Genomic DNA, 15,133 nt, shown 5'->3' with positions numbered 1-15,133 from the left:
GGGGGCGACGGCCGCAAGGACCCGGCCGTCACGTGGCCTTGCTTGCGCCTTTCTCATTGGTTGCTGTCAGAGTAGGCGTGCGACTACTTCCGCCCGGAGGAAAGATGGCGGACCCGGGGTCCGCGCAGTGAGGTCGCACCGTTCGCACCGCCCTTCGGCCAGTTCGCCCTCCTCTTCCCGCAAGAAAGATGGCGGCGGCCTGAGCAGATCCTGGTCGGAGGCGTCGCAGGCACCAGGGGGGCGGGTGAGTGAAGGGGCCCCAGGGCGACCGCTGGTGCCGCACGGCTGCTGTCCTCGCCGATCGGTGCGCAAGGGGCGGGTCCGAAGGCCTCTGCCCACCGCTTTGAGCTGGGGCATCGTGCGCGGGTTGGTCTGCCCGGCCTGGGGTACTGACCCGGGCCGATGATGGCCGAGCTTGGCCGGACTAGCTCCTCTGGCACTCGCAGCGGCCGTAAAGGCGCCATGGACTGGGGCTAGCCCGCCTCAGCCGCCTCCACACCTGGCATTATCTTCGCCGAACCTGCGAACTCTGCTGAAGGATGCTGAAAGGAGCTGGATTGTGCGGAAGGCAAGCAGACTCGTGTTTGTTAACGAGGTGACCTTGGACAACTTGCTTCAGTTTCCTCATGCGTAACCAGCGGACGGTGGTCCCTAGTTAGTAGGAGCTGAAGATTTGGAATGTGTGTGTCTGGATTGCCTAGTGGCAGTTGTTATTAACCTATGTGCTACTCCTAAACCGTAACAGAACTTTTAGAACAAGCATTCGTGGTTTTCGCCACAGGAAGTAGTGTAGTTTCACCAGAGCTGAAACCCAGGGATGGCAGTGAAATACCACCTCCACTTAAGGGGTTTCCAGCCTTCGTTTAGCAAGAGTTTGTTTACTGTTTGTTAGGGACTTGAGGTTTCTAGGTGATGGAGAGTCCCCTCTTTGAAACATCTTTCTAATGGAACAGAGGGTGAGAAAACAAGCGAGCGATTGACTTGACTTGGTCACACACACCCCCCCCCCCTTACTTCGACACTGGTATAAATAACGTGAACTGAGGGGAGGAAGTTTCACTGGATAAACTCCTGATATTTGTGCAGACACTTCAGAGTTCCTTTTTGTATAAAACATTGTATTTACACTGCTCTTTGTAGTTCAGTAGAATCAGGAACTGACTGTTTTTTCCAAGGAGCAAAGTACAGTCTTGCATACAACATTGTATTTTATGATTGCAATTAGTGCAGTTAGCACCAATAGCAAGTTGTCTCAGTTCTTACCCAGTGCTCTCTGGCTAGGAGAGTTGAGATGGAAGAAATGAAATGACACCTCAGCCCTCAGCCACGATAAAAATCTAATACAATCCATGTGTCCAGGGTTTCCTTCCTTGAGTGACCCCCAGCTTGGCTATTGCACTTTTTCCTGGGCCCATCTTAGTGGCAGCCCCTGGGCTTTGTCTTGGTGCCTGTATGCAGTATTTTCACTTGTTTAATATCCCCCGAGGGAGCGTGGCAGGTGAGACTGAATAAGATACTGCCCTTGCCAGAGGGCTACAAAACAGCAGTTTCAGTAAACATGTGTTTAGGGAACAGCTACAGCACACACAGGTGGGGCCTCATCTGCATCTGGAAGGACCAACAGGTGTTTGCCAGGTGCACAGAGTACAGGAAAAAGCAGGTTTAGGGACGAGAAGGGATGTGTGAAGTTTGAGTGTCTGTGAGCCCCTGCTTCCCACCACACTAGGCACGTCCAGGGTACAGAGACAGATGTCCTGGGTCCTCCAGCTGCTTTGGCGTTCCCTCATGAATGTAAGTGAGGGCGTGTGGTGCGTGCATGCATCCGTGTGCCTGTACAAGAGTCATCACAGTGAGATGTTTGGAGGGGCCGGTGCCCCATGGGAAGGTGTGAGTGTTTGCTGAGCCAGGCCCTCAGTGGTTTATACTTCAAGTCACAAAGCCTTGGGTGAGGGGTGGGGAGCTTCCTGTTTTTTTAGTGAGAGATTGAGGCCAGGGAGGTCAGATAATTTAGCCAGGGTCACAGAATCCCAAGTCCAGATCTGGACAAGGAGTGACTGTGACCCCACAGGTCAGTGCTGTAAGGTCAGCAAGTATAGAGCCAGACCAGTCTGGAGGCTGTGTTATAGGCACTGAGGGGAGCAAGTCAGCCCCTTGGGATGGTGACAACTTTGAGGAGAGGCAGAGCTGGAAATCTGGTGTCTTTTAAAAAGGGGAGAGGGCCAGCCAGTGGCATAGTGGTTAAGGCATCTGGATCCCACCTGGCCAGCTGCACAGTCCGAGTCCAGGACCTGTTGTGTGTGTGCACGTGTGTGTGTGTTTAAAATTTTTTATATTAATACTTTGTAGTATTCTTGCTATTTATTTATTTATTTGAGATTTTTGCTGTATGGCACATGTGCTTGTGGAGAGACAGAGAGAAAGCGAGAAATCATCCCCTGAGGCGATGGCCACACTGCAGTCCCTTCTCCTCCATTCTCCTCCTAGGATTTTGGGCACACGCACACACACACACTAGCAGGCATGAGTTTTAAGTCGACTGGTCCAGGACCTGAACCACAGTTGACTACGTGGGAGTCCAGTGACATAACCATTACACCATCTGCTGGTCCTTGGTGTCTTTTTAGAGGGTTTTTTGCTAGAGGGCACATGTGCTTGCCAGAGAAAGAGAGAGACCGAAGAAAGTGAGAAATCATCCTGTCCCCGGGGTGCGGGGGTACGGCCAGGCCACAATCCCTTTTTCTCTATTCTTCTCTCAGGATTTTAGACACTCAGGCACATGCGCCCATCTTGAATTTTAAGCTGCTGGGTCTGGGGCTCAAACTGTGATTGGCCATCTGGGAGTCTAGCGACTTAAGCACTATGCCATCTGCTGGTTTCAGGACCTGGTGTCTTGAAAAACACACCAAGCATACGTGTATGTATGCCCAAAATCATGAGAGGAGAAGGGAATGCAGTGTGGACATTTCCCCAGGGGTGATTTCTTTTTTTTTTCTTCTTTTTTTTGGAGAGGTTTTCGCTATAGGGCAAGTGCGCTCTCAAGAAAGACAGAGAGAAACACAGAGATAGAAAGCAAGAAATCACCACCCCCCCAGGGGGGATGGCCACGCCGCAATCCCCTCTCCTCCATTCTCCTCTTGGGATCTTGGGCACGCACACACATGCACCTGGCGTGAGTTTAAGCCGCTGGGTCCGGGACTCGAACCACGGTCAACTACATGGGAGTCCAGTGACAGCCGTTATGCCAACTGCTGGTCTCCCCCGGGGGTGATTTCTCATTTTCCCTTTCTCTCTGGTGAGCATACATACCCTGTGGTAAGTTAAAAATAAGTAAATAAGGAGAGAAAATACTGTATGTGGTCAGGGTTCTGTAAATCAAGAACTTCTGTTTCACGTTAGGAAGTAAACATGTTTGCCGAGTTCCACTAAATGATGGATCTGTATCTTTTTGTAGACCATTAACTGCTCGCTGGAGTCTGGAGGCTCCGGCAATCAGCCTGCAGCTGTCCTGGGAACACAGAGGCCTCTGCCATGCTCAGGGCTTTGATTTGAACCGTGACTTCACTTCCTTTTCTGGCCTCCTTTTCCCCGGCTCCTGGCCCACACCTTGCAGGCTGTCCCGCAGTCTGGACCTAGCAGTGATGGCGTCCAGGCAGGCTCCCCTCTGTGGCCTAGCTCCTCACTGTCTCTGGCTCCTGGGTGTCATCTTTCTGATGGATGCCTCCGCACGGCCTGCCAACCACTCATCTCCTCGGGAGAGAGCCGCCAACAGGGAGGAGAATGAGATCCTGCCCCCAGACCACCTGAATGGGGTGAAGCTGGAGATGGATGGGCACCTCAACAAGGACTTCCATCAGGAGGTCTTCTTAGGAAAAGACATGGATGGGTTTGATGAGGACTCAGAGCCGCGGAAGAGCCGGAGGAAGCTGATGGTCATCTTCTCCAAGTAGGTGCACCCTTGCTGAGGCCCACCTGTGTTTGCTTGCCTGTGTGACTTTGCATGAGAGGTGAGAGATGGGGAGAGGGCCCACTTCAAAACCTGCTATGGGGCACGTGGCTGTATAAACCTGTGCTTTTGATCAGCTGTACTGAGAGCTTTCAGTGTTTGGGCTGAGAAATGTAGTAGCCCCGAGCCGTTCCTTGAGCACTGCGGGTTAGCAGGAGGCTTGGAGGGCCAGAGGTGGGGCTTCCCAGCCCTATGGGTTGTGACATCTCATCTCTTGTCTTTTTAGAATCTTTCTAGTTCGGGGGATGGGGCAGACAGTCAGGTGTTCTGTACAACGTCCCTCCATTTGAGATCATTTAATGCATTTTTTGTGATTGGACAGGGTGGCATGTTTTTGGAAAGATGCTGATCTTGTCCTGTTGCATTTGGGGTCTCTGACATCCACACACCTGGGGATATTGACCTGGATCACCTGGTTACATCACCTAGGAGATCTTACAGCTAGGGAAGCTTCAGGACAGCCTGGACATCACTTTAACCAGGTGACCGTGCACAGCTGCCTACTGTGAGGCTCTGCTGCTAAAAGGCCTCTGTTCAGTGTCTTCTGTGAAAGGAGTAGGCAGGCCTGGTTGCAATTGCAGTTAGATGATACTTGGCCTAGGGAGTGATCTGAAAGGTGTGGGTGTGGCTTCTCAGGTAGGGTCTGATTTGACAAGAAGTCACGTGGAGAGCCAGCCAGTGGCATGGTGGTTAAGGCAGCTGGGTCCTGCATGGCTGACTGCGTGGTTCAAGTCCTGGACATGGCAGCTTGAGAAACACATTGGGCACTTGTGCGTGCATGCTCAAAATCCCAAAAGGATGGAGAAGTGGAGGAGAGGAGGTTGTGGTGCAGCCATACCCCCTGGGATGCTTTCTCACTTTCCTTCTCTGTTTCTCTTCTGTGAATGCATGTACCCTATAGCAAAAAACAAAAACAAAAACAAAACAAAAAAACTGACTAAATAAACTTGTTAAAAAAATAATATTGGGCCAGCAGGTAGCATGGTGATTAAGGTGCTGGAATCCCCACATGGCCGACCATGGTTTGAGTCCCAGACCTGGTGGCTTGCTTTCTCACTTTCCCTCTCTCTCTCTCTGTCTTTCTCTGGCAAAACTCATGTGAAATAATAATAAATAAATAAATAAAATAATTCTTTAAAAAAATATTAAAAAACAAAGTCACCTGGAATTGAGCGACTAGTGGTGGGCACACAGGGCTCCTTCTGACATCCCTCTGTCTTATGTCTTGGAGAGTCCTGTGCTGCCACGTTTGGAAGCCAGGTATACTTGTGGACAGGTGGGCATGTCCTGTTACTATGCAGGCCTGGAGCTCATGACCCCAGATCTGTCTCTCAAGAACAGAGCCAAACCTGTGCCTGGCATGACTGGCCTCACTCCCGCCTCAGACCCCTGTGTCTTTGTCCCCTGTCCCTGAGTCCTGACTGTCTGTTCCTAGTGATGAGCTGGTGCTTCCTTTTTTAAAAACAAACAAACAAACAAACACACAAAAAAATCTTGTTAGAGAGCACATGTGCTGGTCAGGGAGACAGAGCATACTCAGGCCCCCCTCCCCTGCCACCCTTGCAATGACGCATGGTCACACCATAATTCCTTTTCCATTTCTTCATCCCATTGGGATTTTGGCCACTCGGGCATGTTTCTCAAGCTGTTGGGGTCCGAATTCAAACTATGGTTGGCCATATGGGATCCAACTCCCTTAACCACTAGACCACAGAGATGGCCCTAATCTTTTTCTTTTTTAATAATAATTTATTTTATTTTATTAATTATTATTATTTTAATTTGACCAGAGAAAGAGAGAGAGTGAAAGTGAGAGAGCAAGTCACCAGGTCTGGAACTTGAACCGCAGTTAGGCATGTGAGAGTTGAGCGCCTCAACCACCATGTCACTTGGTGACCCTGGCCTTAATCTTTTAATCCAATATTTATTTAGTGTGAAGTACACACAGGCTTGTGTGGGGCCTGAGTGGGTCACCTGTGTCCTTGGGGTCTGTGGGTCATGGGGAATTGTATGAGTGTCGGGTATGCCTGGGCCCCAGACAGCACATACAACCTTGGCTGCCTGTCTGCCTGCCTCACTGGGCTGAGGGCCAGGGCAGGCACCTAGGGTTTGAGCTTCAGAGCAGGAAATAGCCCAGAAGTGGGTGCTAGCAGGAAGGCCTGCCTTCCAGACACAGCATCCTTTACACATCTCCCCATATAAGATGGCTCGGGCTTCTTTCATGGGATGTCTTCTTTGTGTAGTGACTGACCAGTTTGTTTAGAGGCTGGCTGATTGCTTTCTGTGGTCTCTTAGGACTGTTGTCCCTGAGCTCACAAAGGTCTTTGTCACAGCTTTGTAGAGTCATCCTCCCATGCTCTGGTGGCTGCCACGGGTGGTCTGCACCTTTTGGGTTTGAGGTGGGCTAGGGGTGAGGCACATGGCACCCAGGCTGCCTTTGGGCTGCGAGAGCTAAGCGCAAGTGTTCACGCGTGTTCTCCAATGGGATGGGGAGATATCTTTTGTTACCTGAGGTATCTTGTTTGAGAAAACGCGCAAAGGGCACTAAGATGCAGCCACAGTTTTCTCTAATCTCAGCCTCGTCTGTAACCATCGTAAGCCTGTCAGACCAAGCAGCAGCAGTGGTGGTTCTGTAGATTTCCTTCCCATCTCAGGCACTTTCCCCTCATGTCCCTTCCTGCCCCGGGACCCCACTGAGGATCCCACATTGCATTAAGTTGTCGTAGCTTAGGCTCCTATGGGTTGTGACATCTCATCTCTTGTCTTTCTAGGACCTTTCTAGTTCTGGGGATGGGGCAGACAGTCAGGTGTTCTGTACAACGCCCTCCATTTGAGATCATTTAATGCATTTTTTGTGATTGGACAGGGTGGCATGTTTTTGGAAAGATGCTGATCTTGTCCTGTTGCATTTGGGGTCTCTGACATCCACACACCTGGGGATATTGACCTGGGTCACCTGGTTAAAGTGATGTCTGCAGGTGTCTCCACTACACAGTTGCTTCTGTCCCTGTCCCTGGTCTCTTATGCAGAAGTCAGTCACTGGGCCTAACCTGCCCTCTGGGATGGGGTGGGGTGGGGTGGGAGATGAGCCCCGCCTCCTACAGGGGTCAGCCTCTACTTACATCAGTGTGGGCTCAGAGGCACGTGTTGTGTACTTTGGGTTATGATCTAGTGCTCTGCTGTTGATTTGCTGCCCACATTGTTCCAACTGTGGGAGCTCTTTCATTTGGCCTTTTTTTTGGGGGGGGAGAGATTTTCACTATAGGGCGCCTGCGCTCACCAGACAGACAGAGAGAGACATAGAGACAGAAAGCGAGAAATCACCCCCCAGGGGGGATGGCCACGCCGCAATCCTTTCTCCTCCATTTTCCTCTCGGGATCTTGGGCACGCACGCACATGCACCTGGCGTGAGTTTTAAGCCACTGGGTCCAGGACACGAACCGCGGTCGACTACGTGGGAGTCCAGCGACATAGCCATTACGCTAACTGCTGGTTCCCTTTCATTTGGCCTTTGTATCTCGGTGGCATGCCTCTATCCTTTTTTAAAAAAGCAAAAACAAAAACTTATCTTTTCCATGAATGAAACACACACACATTATATATGCCATCCTCAACAGTCTTGACACTATTCCACACCCAGCTCAGCCAGCCCCAGATCATGGGCTCGTGTGTGCCCAGCATACTCGGGGAGGCCTTTGGATGCAAACCCAGAATCTTATCATGTGGGTGAGCCTCACAGAGTATTGTGTTTTACGTTTTACTGCTGCATCACTGTGGGCTCCCTGTTCGTTATTTATTTTTTTTTTTGAGAGATTTTTGCTATAGGGCACATGCACGTGCTGGAGAGACCTACAGAAAGCGAGAAATCACCCCTGGAGGGGGATGGCCACACTGCAGTCCCTTTTCCTCCATTCTCCCCTTGGTATTCTGGGCACACATGTACATGTACCCAGTGTGAGTTTCAAGCCACTGGGTCTGACTTGAACTGTGGTTGGCCTCGCGGGAGTCCAGGGCCTTAAACTCCAACATCCCCAGCTGGCCCTGGGTCCCCTGTTCTTTTGTCTCTTTTCTTAGCGCTCTTACTACTTTCTAACACTGTAAGATACTCCAGGTTCATTGTGTATGTTATCTGCCCTGGCACTGGTCAGCCACTTCTCCAAGGGGCTTCCTCCAAGGGACTTGGTTCATTTTTTTGTTTGTTTTTATTTTATTTCTTTTTAGTTTTTTGCTATAAGGTATGTGTGTTCACCAGAGAGAGACAGAGAGAGAAAAAATGAGAAATCACCCCTGGGCAGATGGCCATGTTGCAGTCCCCTTTCCTCCATTCTCTTGGGGATTTGGGCATGTGTACACACATGCCCAGCATGTTTTTCAAACCAGTAGGTCTGGGATTCAAACTACACAATTGGTCATGTGTGATTCGGCGCCTTAACCACCACGCTACTTTCTGGCATCAGAGGTCTGGTTCCTATGATTGGAGAATAGTCTCAGCAACCAGGATCTGAACCCTGAGATGTCATTGCCTGAAGTCCCTTCAGTGGACAAATCTTGATAACAGATGTGTGCGTACTAACTCCTATATGTATGTGTATATGTGCTAACTCTGAACACGTGTGTATGCTAACTGTGTAAACACGTGTAGGCTAAGCGTGTATACACATGTGCTTGTGCTAATTGTTTCTGTGTGTGTGTACTAGCCCAGGTACTAACATGTGCTAACACGTGCATAACTGTAGTTATCTCTGTCAGTATACGTAAATGTGACTATTCTTGGACTCTAATTTTGTTCCAGGGTTCATTTAGCCTGCCTTTGTTGTGTGCGTAAACATCTTCGCATCCGTAGCTTTCCTCTCAGTTGGCCTGGGGCCATGTGTATCTGAGCGCTTTGCCAGGCACTGTGACTCACCAGGCCCTGAGAGGCATTAACTACAGACTCCACCCACTCAGCATATCACCACCCTGGGGAGCCCCTTCCCCACAGCTGCTTGTTCTTGGAGTGACTGGAGCTGAGGGTACCTCCCGGGCCCCTTTGGGGTAGATGGGGCTGTGGGCTCGTGTACCTGCAGGTCAGGTACTGGCTGCTGCTGGGGTAGTGGTAAGGGATAAGAAAGGACCTTCAGTCTCCCTGGAGTCCCTGGTCCCTATCCCATCATGTCCCTCAATCCATGTTCTGTCAGTCCCGAGGGATCTGTCTCCTAAGTCTCTGGGTCCCTGTTGCCCTCAGTCCCTGGGCACCTGTTCTCCAAGTTGGGGTCTGTTCCCTCCTTGGACACAGTGTCAGGTCTCCGAAGGTCTTTTTCTCTAAATTTCTTACTTTATGTTTAGGTGAAGGTTTTTCACAGTCGTGCGTGGTGCGTATAAAACTCCATGTGAACAATGTGGTTGTAGAAGCCATGCTTGGGGAGGGTGGGATTGGGTAATGATTCTGGCTGCTGAGCCATGAAGCAGGGAGGTCCATTCCCCTTCTCGGTGATGGGACTGTGATACCAAGTGGCAGTGCAGACCAAACCGCCCAGTTCCTCACATCCCTGACAGGTCCCGATGCCGTCTGACAGTCCTGCGGTGAGCCCTGTGTGCCCTGACGTTTCCTCTGTCACTGTGGGATGGAGCGTGTCGTCATTTGTGGGAGGTTCTCAGCTGTTTGTCTGCCCAGGGGACTGAGGGCCTTGTCTCATGCCCTCCTGTTCACCGACCCACCCACAGAGTGGACGTGAACACTGACCGGAGGATCAGCGCCAAGGAGATGCAGCACTGGATCATGGAGAAGACAGCCGAGCACTTCCAGGAGGCTGTCCAGGAGAACAAGAGGCACTTCCGTGCCGTAGACCCTGATGGCGACGGTATTGTGGGCAGAAGTGTCAGGGGCTGGGGCAGGCAGACCTTGCTGGGGGTATGAGTGCAGGCTAAGGGACCACAGAATGGAGGGAGCCAGGGCTCTGAAGGCCCTGAGGCATGGCCAGGGGTCTGAGCCAGTCAGTTTTCATGGCCAGTGTCTGTTGAAGATACAGGATGTGCAGAGCAAGGACTGAATGTGATCTAGGTGTTTTAATTGGAAAAACAACAACAACAAAAAACCAGTAATAGCTTCTTAGACATTTGGTGTCTTAGACCTCACTGGTGCTGCCAGGCTGTGCCTCTTAGTGGCCCCAAGGGCTAGACATCCCTAGGCAGCTTTGCAGGTGAGAAAACAGGTGTGGGGGGCACTGCTTGCTTTGGCTCTTGACCGCTGCCCTGGCAAAATTCTGGAGCTAGCACCTTGCACCACTGTCTCTGTGGGTGCCTATAGCACAAGGATTTTTGGCAGATGACCTAAAGTGACTAGTTCTTTTTATTTAAAAAATGTTTACTTTGAGGGCTGGCCCTGCTGTGCAGTGGTTAAGTCCTGTGCATAGGGGATGGGATCCCACGTGGCCAGTCATGGTCTAAGTTCCAGCCCTAGTGGCATGAAAAGCAATAGGGTGTGCCTGCATGCATGCCCCAAATGCTGATGGGATGGAGAAATAGAGGAAAGGGGATTGCAGCATGCCTATGCTCCCTTGGAGTGCTTTTTCTTTCTGGTATATATGTGTGCACAGACTCTCTGATAATAAAAAAGAAAAAAATGCTCATTGTTGAACATCGTAAGAGGTGTGATCTGCTCTTTTAGGCCACGTGTCATGGGATGAGTATAAAGTGAAGTTTTTGGCAAGCAAGGGCCACAACGAAAAGGAGGTTGCTGATGCTATCAAGAACAACGAGGAGCTCAAGGTTGACGAGGAAAGTGAGTGCTCAGGTCCCAGCCAGCCAAGGTCAGGCTTCACCACACTGGGCGTGAGGTGTGGGCCTGGACGGAGGAGGGTACCGCCTGGGCCACCAAGTTCTGCTCGAGGCCTAGACATCACAAGATGCTGAGCCAACCACAGGGATCCAACCTGTCAGGTTCCGGGGTGGCGCGGGTGTATCCCCTGGTGCATACATGTGTCTGCCAGTGTGCATGAGTTGTATGAGCATGCACATGTACATGCCTGTTTTGTGTGCATGTACGTACATGTTCATCTTGACAGTATGACCCAGCATCGGTGGGTATTGGCCTTCAGAAGAGGAAGAGGACTGCAGTACTCCCTGAGGGGCCAGCAGGGCGAGTGGTAAGAGGACGGCAGTTTATACCTGTCACTGTTTAGTTAGATCCTAAGGAGAAATCCCAGGCTGTAAGGATGAGGCCATGCCCTGGTTTGGACCCAGAGTCTGCTCCTTTCCTCTGGAGACAGAGAGGACCTGGTCACACGAGGGCGAGGTTCCCAGGTAGAGGGAGTAGTGCTTGTGGAGACTGAAGCTTGAGTCTGAGGAGGACCTGACTCTGGGTCTGGGCTCTGGTGGAGAAATCACCTGTGGCCACAAGGTAGTCAACTGGAAAACTGGCAAAGGCTTGGACCCCTCCAGGGTGGCCTGCCTCACTCAGGTGGGAGAGTGTGGACAGGGGATCTTTGGCCCTGGGTGGTAGCCAGAGCTGTGCCAGTCTGCAGGGTTGGTGGGTGCATCTGCATGAAGAGAGTAGAGCCGAGCGTGACCTGGGACAGTGGCCAGGACTCAGGGCTCGAGGTGTGGGAGGGAGGCAGGTGGGCAGGCACCAAGCAGCGCCATCTCTGAAGGGAACCCCCATAGTGCAGTTGTAGTTGAACGAGCTTTAAATGAGTTGCTGCTTCCAGGTCTGTACTCTTCCTCTCCACCTCAGTCCCAGAGGCAGCCACCCTGGGCTTGTGGGCTGTTTTCTGTCACTTGGTGATTTCTTCACAGCCCATCATCTGGCTGGGCTTATCTGAGCTTCGTGAGAACACCGTGGTGGTGCCTGTTCTTCCCTGTCCCTCCACGGGCGGTTGTCCTCACTGCCATTCCATGGAGGGCTGGTCACATCTCTCAGGGGTCACCTCTCATGGTGGTTTGCTTTGTTCCTGCCTGTTTCAGGTTTGTTGCCACCATTTGTCCTCCATTTCTTGCTGTTCCCTGAAGGTGTCCTTTAGGGGTGAGGGAGTCCCATAGGGCCTTTATCTTCCTCCCGTAGGTGAGATTTTTGCTTAAGTTTCCGGTTGGTGATTTTGGAGTCATCTTCCACTGACTCTGGCTTCCTGGTGGCCACTGAGAGGTCAGCTGTCCTTGTGCCCGTCTCCATGCCCTGACGCTTTTTAGATAGGGTCTCTGTCTTTGTTGCCATTTAATTAGATGTGTCTATCCTGTCTAGGTCACAGAGTCCTTTCTGGGTCTAGAGCTTTGCAGCATCTCCTCAAAGCCCCCATTCACATTTAGGGCTCAGTGGAGGTGTATTCAGAATTTACTCTGTATCCTGGGGGATTCCTGCACACCCCTGAGTTACAGTCCTTGCTTGCCTATGTGTTGACCTCCTTGATCTTAGCACACTCATGGGTCTCCCTTTCAGCTTTTCGGTCTGGCGATTAGAATTGAGGAGTAGCTGCCAGGGGCCCAGGAGGAAGGGCTGGAAGGCCTCAGCAGTAGTCCAAAAGGGACATTCACGATGCGAGTCCTGGAGCTGCCCTCAGTGCACTGCAGACCCAGTTCCAGGCAGGGCGGGCTCCTTCTAGGATCTCTGAGACTCAGCCCTTGGCTGTATCCTCTGTGTCTGTGCCCTCTTCTTTCTGGGACACCAGTCAGTGGGTTTAGGCCCCACTCAGATCCAGCATCACCTCCTTGAGATCCTTATCTAACCCCAGCTGCAAAGACCCTCTTTCCAATAAGGTCCCCCTCACAGTAGCACGTGGGTGTGTTTTTGGGGTGGGGGAAGCTGGAGCTTCTCCTTAGGCATAGGCAGCGCCACGTGAGAATGCTGTGCTGTCCCTCTAATTATCCTGACTGGAGAGCCCTTGGGCCAGCCTGTCCCAGTGTGTCTCAGGGCTGATTCTGTCCCTCCATCCTTGGAGCTGCAGTGGGGTAGACAAGGGGAGGGAACACTTGGATCCCTAAGCCCCCTTGCTCCCATCTTCCTTAAAATGAATTTGTCAGGACCAGCAGTTAGCGTAATGGCTGTCGCTGGACTCCCATGTAGTCGACCGCGATTTGAGTCCCAGACCCGGTGGCTTTAAACTCATGCTGGGTGCGTGTGCGTGCGTGCCCAGATCCCGAGAGGAAAATGGAGGAGAAGGGATTGTGGTGTGGGGGGGGATTTCTTGCTTTCTGTCTATCTGGCAGGCACACGCTCCCTATTGCAAAAACCTCTCCAAAAAAAAAAAAAAAGAATTTGTCATGTAAAGTAGGCTGCCACAGCAGATTGTTGATCAGGAAGCAGCAAAATGTGCCAGTGACTTGGCCCTGTCTGCTGTGACTGGGAGGGTGATGGGTTTGTGGAGGGAATGCTCCAGAACCTGGGGTGAGGCTGACATAGGGGAGTACATGGGCCCTTGGGGTAACCAGGGGTATCCAAGGGCTGCCTGACCTGCCTTCTGATAGAGGCTTGACCCTAGGACTTGGTCACTTACTGTTGTGAGCTTCAGGGTGGATGTGGATGTTGTACTAATGCTCTAGGGACCATGGCAGACCCTGGCTCTGTGGTAGGGGTTGATCAGGGATGTTAAGGAATATCAGGGGACATTGGGACATGCCAGGACACTTAGGAAGCCACAGCTCCAGACCTTTCATGGCACAAGAGTGAGGACCAGGCATAGAGGCCTCACAGGTCAGAGGAAGATGGTTCGTGGGAAGCTCTGCTCAGCTGCAACTTCAGTCATATCTAGAAACTGGGTTTTCCTTTAGCACTGTGCCCTCCGTTTGATTTTGCACGTGAAAGAAATGGAACAACAGTGCAGTCTTTGTTCCTGTAGACACTTTTGGTTTAAGGGTGAGTCAGCCTCACAGCGTAATTTCCATTTCTCCCAAGGAACAAACAGCCATGAACTCAGCCTAGGTGGGCGGTGGGTCTGGGCTGTGTCTAGGTAGTTTGGGGGCTCTGGGCCATGTGTAGAGGGTCTGTATGTCACCTCCCTGGGGGAAGAGCCCTTCCTTCAGGGAACAGAGCCCTCGGCCTCATACAAGGCCATGTCCTGAGTACCAGGCCTCTAAGTTCAGACAGTATCACCTGGAACTTTCTGGATTTGCACACAGGCATCCCATCTGCTAAGGTGTTCACAGATATCATCTCTCTCAGCACAGGAAGTTCTTGAGAACCTTAAAGACCGCTGGTACCAGGCAGATAACCCCCCCGCGGACCTGCTACTGACCGAGGATGAGTTCCTGTCATTTCTTCATCCCGAGCATAGCCGGGGCATGCTCAAGTTCATGGTCAAGGAGATTGTCCGGGACCTGGGTAAGGCCTGAGGGCAGTCCAGAATATGGGGGCCTGGTGGGCTGGGAGTGTTTGCACCTCCTGAGTGTAGACACTCTGTTGCCAAGTCCTACTTGGGAGGGACTGGGGTGAGGGGGTAATAGGCACTGACCCCCTGTGCCCCATAGACCAGGATGGTGACAAGCAGCTCTCTCTGCCCGAGTTCATCTCCCTGCCCGTGGGCACTGTTGAGAACCAGCAGGGTCAGGACATCGATGACAATTGGGTGAAAGACAGGAAGAAGGAGTTCGAGGAGCTAATCGACTCCAACCATGATGGTATCGTGACCATGGAGGAGCTGGAGGTGAGCAGGGCCCAGGGGACATTTTGGGCTCTGTGGGCAGACCTGGGCCTAAGGACCATTTGTAGGGTGGGTCTGCTCTAAGAAAGCCGTGTCGGTGGCTGGTCCGAAGCTTGGTAGCTCAGCCTTGGAGTCTGGCTAACGCTGGTCACTTGGTCATTACTCAGCGATGTCTGACTATGTGAGCTCCCCTATCCAGTGTAGGTGCTGTTGGGGTTTACACATTAGCAGATCAGGTACCTGCCTCTGTGCCCCTCAGCCTAGATCACTTGGTAACTCTCAGCTCTGAGAAGCTGCTTTGGGCCAATTCCCAGCATGTAGTGTAGTCCTGAAATGACCTCTGGGTGGATGTCAGGCGCGAGGCAGGGCCTGCCCTCCACCTCGTAAACTGCAGCATGGTTGGAACCCACCACCTTCCTCTGAAGTGTTTTCATTGGTATTGTGTGTCAGTGTTGTCTGAAACTTGTTTGTTCCCCCATTATTGAATGAGTCATTTCATTTTACACCAGAATCCTCTGGTTC

At 51.7% G+C, this 15,133-nt stretch overlaps 1 protein-coding gene across 3 annotated transcripts in view; it reads left to right on the top strand.

Annotated features, from left to right (window-relative positions):
* The window catches only part of SDF4 (stromal cell derived factor 4), a 17,507-nt gene that overhangs the window by 866 nt on the left and 1,508 nt on the right, over positions 1-15,133 (top strand). Inside the window, exons 1-6 of one of the 3 annotated variants that reach the window (XM_027766494.1) lie at positions 88-244; positions 3,452-3,943; positions 9,708-9,844; positions 10,651-10,764; positions 14,134-14,292; positions 14,439-14,614. In XM_027766494.1, coding sequence (XP_027622295.1) covers positions 3,639-3,943; positions 9,708-9,844; positions 10,651-10,764; positions 14,134-14,292; positions 14,439-14,614 — 891 coding nt within the window. In that variant the 5' untranslated portion in view covers positions 88-244; positions 3,452-3,638. Of the gene's footprint in view, positions 1-87; positions 245-307; positions 596-3,451; positions 3,944-9,707; positions 9,845-10,650; positions 10,765-14,133; positions 14,293-14,438; positions 14,615-15,133 lie in introns of those variants that run through there. The other 2 variants (XM_014582359.2, XM_027766495.1) reach the window with 2 other exon arrangements.

Source organism: Tupaia chinensis, unplaced genomic scaffold, assembly GCF_000334495.1.
Source record: "Tupaia chinensis unplaced genomic scaffold, TupChi_1.0 Scaffold143584_1, whole genome shotgun sequence".
NCBI classification, from domain to species: domain Eukaryota; kingdom Metazoa; phylum Chordata; class Mammalia; order Scandentia; family Tupaiidae; genus Tupaia; species Tupaia belangeri.
This window is presented reverse-complemented; position numbering and strand designations above follow the sequence as displayed.